The 15,579-nt window shown below is 38.7% G+C and overlaps 1 protein-coding gene across 8 annotated transcripts in view; it reads left to right on the plus strand.

Moving 5' to 3' along the window:
- The window catches only part of LOC117341050 (titin-like), a 111,022-nt gene that overhangs the window by 45,689 nt on the left and 49,754 nt on the right, over positions 1-15,579 (plus strand). For 5 of the 8 annotated variants that reach the window (XM_033902867.1, XM_033902872.1, XM_033902873.1 and 2 more), the window contains exons 2-5: positions 1,205-1,275; positions 11,472-11,650; positions 14,100-14,232; positions 15,197-15,274. In XM_033902867.1, the coding sequence (XP_033758758.1) occupies positions 1,205-1,275; positions 11,472-11,650; positions 14,100-14,232; positions 15,197-15,274 (461 nt within the window). Of the gene's footprint in view, positions 1-1,204; positions 1,276-11,471; positions 11,651-11,702; positions 11,733-14,099; positions 14,233-15,196; positions 15,275-15,579 lie in introns of those variants that run through there. The other 3 variants (XM_033902870.1, XM_033902874.1, XM_033902871.1) reach the window with 2 other exon arrangements.

Raw genomic sequence — 15,579 nt, forward strand, 5'->3', positions numbered from 1 at the left:
GGTGATAGCCTTTCAAAATAAAACCCTGTCCCACGTACAGCACTAAGGTATTCATTGATCCCACACTGTGGCTGAGCGTCATACAGGTTGTGTCGGATCAATGCCAGACCCCACTGTCAGGAACGTTTTACCTCGTGCTGACAGAATAAAAAGGATGGCTGCCACTTCCTGTTAAAATATTTCAAATTGTCTTCATCACAGCATTGATCTGCTGAATCATTCAACAGTTTTCACAGGGTGTTCAGGACTTTTTCTGATGGCCTTTTGGGGGGTGGGGCCAAGATTGAGCCCCAGTTTTCCAACTGAAATATATTTAAGTCTGAAATTAATTTGCTCCTGGAAATGTCCTTTTCTCCTTTCACCAATTGGATAAGTTTAGACAAAAAAGACTCCATCGCAATTGTCTGAAGAGTAATATCCTACTATAGTTTTACATGTAAATGTGCACTGTATATATATAAGAATGGTGTTCAGTGGCAATTTTTTCAAACATTGGTAACTGAGTAGTATATCTCATCACCCAACTATACATATATCATTTAAATTTAGAAGCTACTTGCATGTGTTGGATAAATTTCACAGGAACAGTCAGAATTGTTTTAGGCAGACATGTGTGACGATATAAATAATGCTAGCTAGGAGTATAGATATTGGTCCTGTACTGATGCCAGGGTGTATTGATTAAAGGGCCTGGCTACTACTTCCTACTGAAGCTGGCTGTTTCCTAGACCAGCCTGCATGTCATGTATAACGGCAATCATGTGTGAAGTGTTTGATTTTTTACTGTCCAGCTTTTTATGCCTCTGTAGCCATCCCCCTCAATTAAATGTTTGTCGAAACCAATTACTCTTGTTAGAGTTCAAACATATTGGTTTTTATCTGTCAGTGACCTGATTGATTGATGTGGTGGCGTCGCAGAGCGGTCTGATCAGGGATAGGAAGGAAGTGAAAAAACAAATGAGGGAAAAAATAAAATGAAAAAGTGCTTATAAGGCAGGTTTCTTTTTTGAGAACTTTATGTTAAAGTACTAATGGGAGATGATTTATGAATAATAATAAGTATATGTTACACACAGAACACTCACTAGTAAGAATAACCAGAGCACTGGCTCACTAATAAATCATCGTCGTCATCGTCGTTGTCGTCGTCTTCATTTAAATGATAAAAAAATAAGTCACTATTGTTTATTTTTCTGTTTGACAGAGACCGGCCATGATCCTGCTGTCCATGGCGCTCGAATGGAGGATCGGTTCTACAATAATGACGCCTTCAGGGTATGTATATATATATAACTTATATAAAAGCTCTCTTGGTAAGCCTTCAGGGTATTTAAAAGCTCTCTTGGTAAGCCTTCAGGGTATGTATATATATATAACTTATATAAAAGCTCTCTTGGTAAGCCTTCAGAGTATTTAAAAGCTCTCTTGGTAAGCCTTCAGGGTATGTATATATATATATAACTTATATAAAAGCTCTCTTGGTAAGCCTTCAGGGTATGTATATATAGGGTAAACCTCCGGTTAGTTTGAACAAAATTAAATAAATATTGACAAACCTGTTCAAATTATTCGAAATTATGCTTCAGAAAATAAGTGCGAGTTCGAACTATTCGAATCAATATCGGTGAAAATCTCGGCAGAGTAAAATCATTAGGCACAAACACATCCATCGTAAATCTGATACGTAATAACGGCGGCCTGAACAATGGCACATTTACAAGTAAGTAAAATGATAGTATTTCATTTAATTCAATGTTAATTGATCGTTAACGTTCTTCATTTCGCGATAATTATGATGGTTATTGCGCGAAGCCGCTCGGGCAATGCGTAGCTACAGTACTGTCAGTAGGCCCCAAAACAGTACCGTACACGTTTCATTTGTGACACAAAAGTTAAACATTTGTACAGTGTAATCTTTGCATGGTTATATTTTTTATCTGAATGAGAAACTATCGCTATATTATTATAATAAATGGTCTCTTAAATACATCAAAAGCAGTCTACATAACCTGTTGCGTTTACGAAAGCACTACTGTAAAAATAGGCGATATATGTTGGTAAAATTAGGTCAGAACATCAACATGTCTGCTTTTAAATATGCCCAATCGTATTATCTACCAAACATAGTTGATACCTGCAAAATTATCCATCACTAATTGGGACACCTGTGGATTGTTTTGACTGGATATGAATGCTCTTCACGTCACTCAGCACGATCGGGCAGCCGATCCTTTCAACTATACCGCAGGCGACACCTCGCGTAGCATGCTTACCTAGTGTGAGGTCGCAGGTTTTCAGGTAATACTTTGATTGGTAGTACTTAAGAGATGTCCAGTCACAATTAAATAATCATAATGCTAAGTTAACACTAGTTATATGTGAAAATTCACGGACGATTTCTTAGTTTGCCATACACAGCACAAATACAAATATCGCATGTTATTTATACATTATTGGGGCCTACATTTGCAAACAACTGTCTCGTGCGTGGTGTATTTTGCAATGTAACAAAAACTAAATTAACGCTAAAATATGTGGCATATATTAAATCACAGACGCATTCTAATGATCACGCATACAATCTAATAACCTAAACGTGCTTGTTGATCAAATTTAAATCTTGGCAATTTTTCTGGGCCGGTCATCGGGGTCGTCGCGAGCTTTCAATGGAGTTTGCCAGAAAAAATGTTACTTTACGTTCTTCATTTGACAAGTTTGAACTATCCGAAATGGTGTCTGTTATAAACAGCCAGAGTTCGAACTATTACTAGCTAAAAAATTACTGTTTTTCTAGACTGTGTTAGGATGTCAAACTCCAGTCTTGTGACTGTGTTAGGATGTACAACTCCAGTCTTGTGACTGTGTTAGGATATACAACTCCAGTCTTGTGACTGTGTTAGGATGTACAACTCCAGTCTTTAGACTGTGTTAGGATATACAACTCCAGTCTTGTGACTGTGTTAGGATGTACAATTCCAGTCTTGTGACTGTGTTAGGATGTACAATTCCAGTCTTGTGACTATGTTAGGAACAGTCTTGTGACTGTGTTAGGATATACAACTCCAGTCTTGTGACTGTTAGGATGTACAACTCCAGTCTTGTTACTGTGTTAGGATGTACAACTCCAGTCTTGTGACTGTGTTAGGATATACAACTCCAGTTTTGTAACTGTGTTAGGATGTACAACTCCAGTCTTGTGACTGTGTTAGGATATACAACTCCAGTCTTGTGACTGTGTTAGGATGTACAACTCCAGTCTTGTGACTGTGTTAGGATATACAACTCCAGTCTTGTAACTGTGTTAGGATGTACAACTCCAGTCTTGTGACTGTGTTAGGATATACAACTCCAGTCTTGTGACTGTGTTAGGATATACAACTCCAGTCTTGTGACTGTGTTAGGATGTACAACTCCAGTCTTGTGACTGTGTTAGGATGTACAATTCCAGTCTTGTGACTGTGTTAGGATGAACAATTCCAGTCTTGTGACTATGTTAGGAACAGTCTTGTAACTGTGTTAGGATATACAACTCCAGTCTTGTGACTGTGTTAGGATATACAACTCCAGTTTTGTAACTGTGTTAGGATGTACAACTCCAGTCTTGTGACTGTGTTAGGATATACAACTCCAGTCTTGTGACTGTGTTAGGATATACAACTCCAGTCTTGTGACTGTGTTAGGATGTACAACTCCAGACTTGTGACTGTGTTAGGATGTCCAACTGAAGTCTTGTGACTGTGTTAGGATGTACAACTCCAGTCTTATGACTGTGTTAGAATATACAACTCCAGTCTTGTGACTGTGTTAGGATGTACAACTCCGGACTTGTGACTGTGTTAGGATGTCCAGCTCCGGACTTGTGACTGTGTTAGGATGTCCAACTCCAGTCTTGTGACTGTGTTAGGATGTCCAACTCCAGTCTTGTGACTGTGTTAGGATGTACAACTCCAGTCTTGTGACTGTGTTAGGATGTACAACTCCAGTCTTGTGACTGTGTTAGGATGTACAATTCCAGTCTTGTGACTGTGTTAGGATGTACAATTCCAGTCTTGTGACTGTGTTAGGATGTCCACCTCCAGGTCTTGTTACTGTGTTAGTATGTACAACTCCAGTCTTGTGACTGTGTTAGGATATACAACTCCAGTCTTGTGACTGTGTTAGGATATACAACTCCAGCCTAAATGTGACTGTGTTAGGATGTCCAACTCCAGTCTAAATGTGACTGTGTTAGGATGTACAACTCCAGATTTGTGACTGTGTTAGGATGTCCAACTCCAGTCTTGTGACTGTGTTAGGATGTACAACTCCAGTCTTGTGACTGTGTTAGGATATACAACTCCAGTCTTGTGACTGTGTTAGGAAGTACAACTCCAGTCTTGTGACTGTGTTAGGATGTCCAACTTCTGTCTTGTGACTGTGTTAGGATGTACAACTCCAGTCTTGTGACTGTGTTAGGATGTACAACTCCAGTCTTGTGACTGTGTTAGGATGTACAACTCCAGTCTTGTGACTGTGTTAGGATGTCCAACTCCAGTCTTGTGACTGTGTTAGGATATACAACTCCAGTCTTGTGACTGTGTTAGGATGTACAACTCCAGTCTTGTGACTTTGTTAGGAACAGTCTTGTGACTGTGTTAGGATATACAACTCCAGTCTTGTGACTGTGTTAGGATGTACAACTCCAGTCTTGTGACTATGTTAGGATATACAACTCCAGTCTTGTGACTATGTTAGGATGTACAATTCCAGTCTTGTGACTGTGTTAGGATATACAACTCCAGTCTTGTGACTATGTTAGGATATACAACTCCAGTCTTGTGACTATGTTAGGATGTACAACTCCAGTCTTGTGACTATGTTAGGATGTACAACTCCAGTCTTGTGACTGTGTTAGGATATACAACTCCAGTCTTTTGACTGTGTTAGGAAGTACAACTCCAGATATACAACTCCAGTCTTGTGACTGTGTTAGGATATACAACTCCAGTCTTGTGACTGTGTTAGGAAGTACAACTCCAGATATACAACTCCAGTCTTGTGACTGTGTTAGGATGTACAACTCCAGTCTTGTGACTGTGTTAGGATGTACAACTCCAGTCTTGTGACTGTGTTAGGATGTACAACTCCAGTCTTGTGACTGTGTTAGGAACAGTCTTGTGACTGTGTTAGGATGTACAACTCCAGTCTTGTGACTGTGTTAGGATGTACAACTCCAGTCTTGTGACTGTGTTAGGATGTACAACTCCAGTCTTGTGACTGTGTTAGGATGTACAACTCCAGTCTTGTGACTGTGTTAGGATATACAACTCCAGTCTTGTGACTGTGTTAGGATGTACAACTCCAGTCTTGTGACTGTGTTAGGATGTACAACTCCAGTCTTGTGACTGTGTTAGGATATACAACTCCAGTCTTGTGACTGTGTTAGGATGTACAACTCCAGTCTTGTGACTGTGTTAGGATGTACAACTCCAGTCTTGTGACTGTGTTAGGATGTACAACTCCAGTCTTGTGACTGTGTTAGGATATACAATTCCAGTCTTGTGACTGTGTTAGGATGTACAACTCCAGTCTTATGACTGTGTCAGGATGTACAACTCCAGTCTTGTGACTGTGTTAGGATGTACAACTCCAGTCTTGTGACTGTGTTAGGATGTACAACTCCAGACTTATGACTGTGTTAGGATGTACAACTCCAGACTTGTGACTGTGTTAGGATGTCAAACTCCAGTCTTGTGACTGTGTTAGGATATACAATTCCAGTCTTGTGACTGTGTTAGGATGTACAACTCCAGTTTTGTAACTGTGTTAGGATGTACAACTCAAGTCTTGTGACTGTGTTAGGATGTCAAACTCCAGTCTTGTGACTGTGTTAGGATATACAACTCCAGTCTTGTGACTGTGTTAGGATTTACAACTCCAGACTTGTGACTGTGTTAGGATATACAACTCCAGTCTTGTGACTGTGTTAGGATGTACAACTCCAGTCTTGTGACTGTGTTAGGATGTCAACTCCAGTCTTGTGACTGTGTTAGGATATACAACTCCAGTCTTGTGACTGTGTTAGGATATACAACTCCAGTCTTGTGACTGTGTTAGGATGTCCAACTCCAGTCTTGTGACTGTGTTAGGATATACAACTCCAGTCTTGTGACTGTGTTAGGATGTACAACTCCAGTCTTGTGACTGTGTTAGGATGTACAACTCCAGTCTTGTGACTGTGTTAGGATGTACAACTCCAGTCTTGTGACTGTGTTAGGATGTACAACTCCAGTCTTATGACTGTGTTAGGATGTACAACTCCAGTCTTGTGACTGTGTTAGGATGTACAACTCCAGTCTTGTGACTGTGTTAGGATGTACAACTCCAGTCTTGTGACTGTGTTAGGATATACAACTCCAGTCTTGTGACTGTGTTAGGATGTACAACTCCAGTCTTGTGACTGTGTTAGGATGTCCAGCTCCAGTCTTGTGACTGTGTTAGGATGTACAACTCCAGTCTTGTTACTGTGTTAGGATGTACAACTCCAGTCTTATGACTGTGTCAGGATGTACAACTCCAGTCTTGTGACTGTGTTAGGATGTACAACTCCAGTCTTGTGACTGTGTTAGGATGTACAACTCCAGACTTGTGACTGTGTTAAGATATACAACTCCAGTCTTGTGACTGTGTTAGGATGTACAACTCCAGTCTTGTGACTGTGTTAGGATGTACAACTCCAGTCTTGTGACTGTGTTAGGATGTACAACTCCAGTCTTATGACTGTGTTAGGATGTACAACTCCAGTCTTGTGACTGTGTTAGGATGTACAACTCCAGTCTTGTGACTGTGTTAGGATGTACAACTCCAGACTTGTGACTGTGTTAGGATGTACAACTCCAGTCTTGTGACTGTGTTAGGATGTACAACTCCAGTCTTGTGACTGTGTTAGGATGTACAACTCCAGTCTTATGACTGTGTTAGGATGTACAACTCCAGTCTTGTGACTGTGTTAGGATGTACAACTCCAGTCTTATGACTGTGTTAGGATGTACAACTCCAGTCTTGTGACTGTGTTAGGATGTACAACTCCAGTCTTGTGACTGTGTTAGGATATACAACTCCAGTCTTGTGACTGTGTTAGGATGTACAACTCCAGTCTTGTGACTGTGTTAGGATGTACAACTCCAGTCTTGTGACTGTGTTAGGATGTACAACTCCAGTCTTGTGACTGTGTTAGGATGTCAAACTCCAGTTTTGTGACTATGTTAGGATGTCAAACTCCAGTTTTGTGACTGTGTTAGGATATACAACTCCAGTCTTGTTACTATGTTAGGAAGTACAACTCCAGATATACAACTCCAGTCTTGTGACTGTGTTAGGATGTAGAACTCCAGACTTGTGACTGTGTTAGGATGTACAACTCCAGTCTTGTGACTGTGTTAGGAACAGTCTTGTGACTGTGTTAGGATGTACAACTCCAGTCTTGTGACTGTGTTAGGAAGTACAACTCCAGATTTGTGACTGTGTTAGGATGTACAACTCCAGTCTTGTGACTGTGTTAGGATGTACAACTCCAGTCTTGTGACTGTGTTAGGATGTACAACTCCAGTCTTGTGACTGTGTTAGGATGTACAACTCCAGTCTTGTGACTGTGTTAGGATGTACAACTCCAGTCTTGTGACTGTGTTAGGATATACAACTCCAGTCTTGTGACTGTGTTAGGATGTACAACTCCAGTCTTGTGACTGTGTTAGGATATACAACTCCAGTCTTGTGACTGTGTTAGGATGTACAACTCCAGTCTTGTGACTGTGTTAGGATGTACAACTCCAGTCTTGTGACTGTGTTAGGATGTACAACTCCAGTCTTGTGACTGTGTTAGGATGTACAACTCCAGTCTTGTGACTGTGTTAGGATGTACAACTCCAGTCTTGTGACTGTGTTAGGATGTACAACTCCAGTCTTGTTACTATGTTAGGATATACAACTCCAGTCTTGTGACTGTGTTAGGATATACAACTCCAGTCTTGTGACTGTGTTAGGATGTACAACTCCAGTCTTGTGACTGTGTTAGGATATACAACTCCAGTCTTGTGACTATGTTAGGATGTACAACTCCAGTCTTGTGACTGTGTTAGGATATACAACTCCAGTCTTGTGACTATGTTAGGATATACAACTCCAGTCTTGTGACTTTGTTAGGATATACAACTCCAGTCTTGTGACTGTGTTAGGATGTACAACTCCAGTCTTGTGACTGTGTTAGGATATACAACTCCAGTCTTGTGACTGTGTTAGGATGTACAACTCCAGTCTTGTGACTGTGTTAGGATGTCCAGCTCCAGTCTTGTGACTGTGTTAGGATATACAACTCCAGTCTTGTGACTGTGTTAGGATATACAACTCCAGTCTTGTGACTGTGTTAGGATGTCCAGCTCCAGTCTTGTGACTGTGTTAGGATGTACAACTCCAGTCTTGTGACTGTGTTAGGATGTACAACTCAAGTCTTGTTACTGTGTTAGGATATACAACTCCAGTCTTGTGACTTTGTTAGGATATACAACTCCAGTCTTATGACTGTGTTAGGATGTACAACTCCAGTCTTGTGACTGTGTTAGGATGTCCAGCTCCAGTCTTGTGACTGTGTTAGGATATACAACTCCAGTCTTGTGACTGTGTTAGGATGTCCAGCTCCAGACTTGTGACTTTGTTAGGAACAGTCTTGTGACTGTGTTAGGATGTATAATTCCAGTCTTGTGACTTTCAGCAAGTGTGTACTGTTGTTATATTTGATGCTGTAATATCACGCATGATTTGTTTATTTGATGATATAGCCATTAACTGTGTGTTCATTAGCCACAAACGGTCTATCTGGCTGATCAGACCTCCAGTATTGATTGATAGACAGGACGGAGTAGGGAGCTAGAGTGTTTACAGGTCTGTGGACGGCTCCATTTATCTCTGTCAAAATAGTTTGTTGAATGTGACCAGAGTTTGTTTGTTTATAAATAATAAGGAGGGCTAATGTCACTCTCTGACGAGCCTTAATTGACAAAGACTTTTAAGGCCTGTGTTAAAGTTCATATCTTCAGTTCCATCCTGATTGATGCTTTAAATTTTACATTTCTAAGAAGAATTGACAAAATGTTTTTTTTTCGGATAACTGGAATTCTAAAGCCCTTGGTGGACATCAGCATGTAGAGGGGGGATATAACTGGATGAGGATTATCTCTTCCCTTACAAAAAATTGTCCGGAACAAATAAAAAAACCCAAACAAAGCAAAATTCTTTTACCAGCTAGCTGACACAAAACTGATGAGCCAGCAATGTTAGGATAATAGAGCTATACCCCCATGTTATATAACAGTATGATAATTGCTAAGGTGCACAGCAGTTCCTATAAAATTTTGTACTTGTCAGTGCAGTTACAAGTCAGTTAGCACTAATGTGTCAACAGCAATCAATGAACACAGACACGTTCAAGTTTTCTGTTAATTTTTGATGAGAATGAGGAGACTAAATGTATCTTACTTAATGTTTTTAACAGCTTGCATTATTTGTATGAATGACAGTACAACACTTAGTCAAAAGTGGGGAAAATATGAGATATCAAAAATGATTTCCATCTGGGGAGCAGTGGCCGAGTGGTTAAGATGTCCCAACACTTTATCACCTGAGCCCTCCACCTCTGAGTTGCGAGATCAGAATCCTCGTGGGGGTTAAATAGGACGTTACACAAAATAAATGAAACCAAACAGAGGTCACCAGGTTCTAGAAACATGTTAGTGATGAGAATTGTTGATATAGAAAATCCAGCATAATGCTGAAAATTGATTGAAATATTTTTTGAAGAAATGTTGTTTGGATCATATTGTACCACATCTTAGATAGGATGATGTCCTGAGATCTTTTGTTACATAGATAAGTACTTTTACCAGGATTGAATCTCAGGGATCACTGTATAAAGTTAAGAGACATGGAGAAAATTTTGCTGGCATAGTTTGTTCAAAGCTGATCATAGTCTCCCGCTTCAGGGAAAAATTAAAAAGCTATCCTTGTGAGAACAATGGTAAATATTTGTTCATAATTTCCTCCTGAGTATTAGATGTTAAAAAGATTAATGGAGGTCATTTATTTCCCCAATGTCCAGTGCTAGGGTACTGACATGAAACTCAGGACCTCAGGTTTGCTGGTCAGCATTGAGCTTTAGACATTTTCTGTAGCTTTGTCAGTTGAGGAAGTGACTACTGTTTTACCAGGGTTTAGTTACATATGACTATACTAGTGGGAAAATATTCCAGGGGAAGAAATTTTAAAAGAAAATTCATGAATGAAAATCTGCTGGAAATTTTCCAAGGCAGTTCCAGTGCCTATTTTGGTGTTTCTGAATAAGTTGAATGATTTCCGTAGCTGTGGTATACCACACATGTTGGTAAATGTTCAGTTTAATAGCGATCTGGAGAGAATTGTGTGAGAACAGTCTGCCAGGTTTGAGAATTGATCTGATGGTGAAGATCCAAGTTTGTTTTTTTCCTTTATTGTTTTCCTAGTGGAATATTGCCAGCTATGCAGTCAGAGATATTGATTTGAGGTGAAAGGATGTACATTTTTTCTAGTGTATTTTTGTAGTTTTTTTTTATATTGATTTGAGGTGTTAGAGTGTACATGCACATTTTTTCTAATTTAAATCATTAGTTTTTTTTATCGATCAGTTTACTATTGCTTTTTGTATTGAAACTTCACAGAAAGTTTTAAAAAATTGATTAAACTGATGCTGCATTTAGTTGGAAAGTTTGTCAGAGTTTGACTTGTTTAAAGCTCTGAAACCAATGATAAATTGTGCTAGAGGAACAAACCCACCATAACTACAGGGACACACCCACCATTACTAGAGGGACACGCCCACCTTTACAAGAGGGACACACCCACCTTTACTACAGGGACACACCCACCATTACTAGAAGGTCGCAGCCACCTTTACTATAGGGACACACCCACCTTTACGAGAGGGACATACCCACCATTAATACAGGGACACGCCCGCCTTTACTACAGGGACACACCCACCTTTACTATAGGGACATACCCAACATTACTACAGGGACACACCCACTTTTACTATAGGGACACACCCACCTTTACTACAGGGACATACCCACCTTTACAAGAGGGACACACCCACCTTTTAAAGAGGGACACACCCACCATTACTAGAAGGTCGCAGCCACCTTTACTATAGGGACACACCCACCTTTACTAGAGGGACATACCCACCATTACTATAGGGACATGCCCACCATTACTATAGGGACACGCCCACCTTTACTATAAGGACACACCCACTTTTACTATAGGGACACACCCACCTTTTAAAGAGGGACACACCCACCCTCACTATAGACTTCAACATTGACATCAAGTCCTAATTCATACTAGGACTAAGACATTATACAAAGGAAAGTCTTTATAGAACTTTCTGTTTGTGTTTGTAGTCGCCAGGTGTAGACAGTGGAGATCCTCAACAACAAGATGCTGCCCTCAAAATCCAGACAGAATACCGCAGACACTCTGCCAAAAAGGAAGTGGATGGCATGCGCGAGGAGGATGCTGCCACGACCATCCAAGCTGGGGTCAGAGGTCACCAGGACAGACAGAAAGTTGATGAAATGAAGTAAGTACACTAATGACAGCAAAGTTAAAAGGTTATATGGGGTCAAAGGTCACCAGGAAAGACAGAAAGTTGATGAAATGAAGTAAGTACACTAATAACAACAAAGTTCAAAGGTTATTTGGGGTTAGAGGTCATAAGATTAGACAGAAGCTGGAAGAGATAAAGTAAGTTACACTAGTTACAACAGAGTTAAAAGGTCGAATGGGGTCAGAGGTCATCAGAACAGACAGAAAGTGGAAGAGATGAAGTTAGTTAAACTAGTGACAACAGAGTGAAAAGGTTGGGTCAGAGGTCACTAAAATAGATGCAAGATGGAAGAGGTTTAATGGCACTTTAGTGACCAGCTGAGATAAAAGGTCATTTTGTACCAAAGGTCACCAGGTCAAACAGAAGCTTGATGTGATGAAGTAAAATCCACAATTGACAACAGACTGTTTAGTCCACCAATATACTAGCAAACACAGATCTTTATATTGTCACAGCAATAGTTTATTACCGGGAAATCAAGGTGATGCTGGAGGTAAAGTGAGGATGCCTCTGTGCCAAATCTAATAATGAGACTGATTACATATTGGTCACGTTTTATTATAGTAAAGTAATATAGTAATGGTCCTGTATATCAGTAGATGTCTGGACCAGCTGATGTTCACATCCTGACAGCTCCCAACCATGATCATCAAGTAAGTCACATCATCTGTTTATGCTAGTATTTGGAGATATTAAGGTTGAGAATTTTGAAATATATAGGTTGAGAATTTGGAGATATTAGGTTGAATGTTTGGAGATATTAGGTTGAGAATTTTGAAATATATAGGTTGAGAATTTGGAGATATTAGGTTGAGTATTTGGAGATATTAAGTTGAGAATTTTGAAATATATAGGTTGAGAATTTGGAGATATTAGGTTGAATATTTGGAGATATTAGGTTGAATATTTGGAGATATTAGGTTGAGAATTTGGAGATATTAGGTTGAGAATTTGGAGATATTAGGTTGAGTATTTGGAGATATTAGGTTGAGAATTTGGAGATATTAGGTTGAGTGTTTGGAGATATTAGGTTGAATGTTTGGAGATATTAGGTTGAGAATTTGGAGATATTAGGTTGAGTGTTTGGAGATATTAGGTTGAGAATTTGGAGATATTAGGTTGAGTATTTGGAGATATATAGGTTGAGAATTTGGAGATATTAGGTTGAGTATTTGGAGATATTAGGTTGAGAATTTGGAGATATTAGGTTGAGTGTTTGGAGATATTAGGTTGAGTGTTTGGAGATATTAGGTTGAGAATTTGGAGATATTAGGTTGAGTATTTGGAGATATTAGGTTGAGTGTTTTGAGATATTAGGTTGAGAATTTGGAGATATTAGGTTGAGAATTTGGAGATATTAGGTTGAATATTTGGAGATATTAGGTTGAGTGTTTGGAGATATTAGGTTGACAATAGATTTAAAATGGGTATTCTGTCCTGTGTTACAGCAATAATGTACCACATATATATGTTGAATTTTTGGAAGGTAAGGCTTGATTATCGAGATAGTTCAACTTAAGATAAATGTTCATTTTAGAGGCTACAGATTTACAAAGTTACTCATGTATCTGTGATGAAAGTTCAATAATTTTGCCATTAATGTTTTTCTGTTAAGGATTAAGGAAGATAGGGCCAGCAAATTTTGGTATAAGGATGATACGGCTAGTAGTTTAAGGATTAAGGAAGATAGGACTGGTAATTATAGGATTAAGGAAGATAGGACTGTTAGTTTTAGGATTAAGGAAGATAGGACTAGTAATTATAGGATTAAGGAAGATAGGACTGGTTATCTTAGGATTAAGGAAGCTTGGACTGGTAATTATAGGATTAAAGAAGACAGAAATGGTAGGATTAAGGAAGATAGGACTTGTAATATAAGGAAGATATATAGGGCCAGTAGTTTAGGAAGATAGGACAGTATATAATCAGTTTTACGATTTCAGCTAAGGTATCGGTGATTGCTGAACAATACCACATAGGGAAACTTCTTGTTTGGATCAGCTATTTAAAGGAAAGAGTGGAAGTTTATATTAATGTAGGCTCGCCTGTTCTGAGTTTGTTAGAATTGTTCATGCCATTTTAATCTCTTTACTGTGTTGACACTTCTTGACTTATTGAAAAAATTAATGGAGAAGAAAGTTAGGTGAGAAGAAAATTTAGGTGGCAAGGTTGCACAGAAGTAACATTGGACATTGACCTAGACTTCCAGGGTTCAATTTCCAGAGCGTATGTGAAAAGGTTTGGAGATCATCTGCCTAACTAACTGGGTACTTTAGTTTTCTCTATGAGTAAGACCTCCCCCAATTGTTTTCTATCCAGGCAAACAGGACGTGATTCATTATGAGTTGATAAAACTTGTTTTACAATTGTTGAAAAGAAAACAAGGTTTACACTTTTTATAAAGTTTATTTTGATGTTACAGAGAAACTGAGGAGAGACTAAAGTCTCAGGATGTCGACATTAACCTGGAAGATCCCGAGGTTGAGGCTGCCGCCGTCAAAATACAGGCAGGGTTCAAAGGGTACAAGGCAAGGAAAGAGGTCAAGGAGACCAAGGTTAGTCGGGTCACATGTTATAAACAGCCTGGGAAATATATTGGCTTTACTCATCATATCCTGATTGTGATGGCTTCATCTACAGAGCAGGACTCTGTTATAAAATAGTAATGGCAGCCAAAGGTCAAATACTGACCTTGACCTCGAAATTTATCACGGACAGGTAAACACAGAAAGGTACAATTGACCAAGGGTCAATAGATGACTTCAAAGGGTAGTGCAAGGTCATGTTTTGTAAGATGATCTTTAACCTCATAAGGTAAGGTTTGTATGATGACATTGGGTTTTTAAAAAGATGTATTGGTGTGATGACCTTTGACCTTTAAAGGTAAGATTTTGCTAGATCTGAAGGTAGATGTGGACAGCTTGTGCTACTTACTTGAGTTTGCTTTGTTTGGCTTGCTTAGCTGATGTTGTTTGTGGTTTCAGCACATGAGGTACTTTTGTACACCAAAATAACTCACATTTGATGTCACATTGTGTGAGGTTATCTCCCTTTATTCTACATCAATCCTACATCATTATTTCATGGATTTCAATGTTTTTCATTGTACAGTTTACCTCAAATATTTGAAGGAAAAAAAAATATTATTTTACTTATAACTGCATGAGCATAGTTACATTCATACATATATGAATGTATCATGGTACAATACACTGACTGGGAATTGTATGCATGCTTGATAGAGTAAACTAATTTGTATTAAAACAGCGAAATGTATGTAAATCATATTACAACTCATGGTGAACAAAGAAAAAGTAAATATCAATTGATTACATTGATGGAAGCTGTACTGTAAAGGGAGGTAATCGATGTCTGATCAATTTTATATTTAACTACAGTCCTGTAATATATAGATACTATATAATTATAGATTACTGGATGGCACGAACTTTATTCATAGTTTTAGTGGTAGATTATAAAAAATAATATAAAAAATCTTGAATTTAATTCAAAATATAGAGTAAGAGTGAAGTTCAAGAGTCCACAGAAGATGCAGCTCAAGGGGAGACAACTGTGACAAAACAGGAATCAGAAGAGGTAATTGACATAGACCTTGAGGACCCTGATGTAGAGAAAGCGGCCAACCTTATTCAGAATAAATTCCGCCGTCATCCCAAAAAAAAGTGACTGAAAACATTAACAAAGACTTGTTTTGAAATTTGCGATTTAATGAATCCATTTTCATGAAAATTTGTTTAGAATATTTGGTGCTTAGTAAAATGAATTCAAAGGAAATAATTGGCTTTTATGTTTGAATTAAATTTTTCTGTAATGCCATTTTTGGAATTCAATTTTATTAGATAAAAATAGGTAGAACTAGAGTGCTGCCCCCAATAGTACAA

The sequence above is a fragment of the Pecten maximus genome, chromosome 13 (genome assembly GCF_902652985.1).
Source record: "Pecten maximus chromosome 13, xPecMax1.1, whole genome shotgun sequence".
Lineage (NCBI taxonomy): Eukaryota > Metazoa > Mollusca > Bivalvia > Pectinida > Pectinidae > Pecten > Pecten maximus.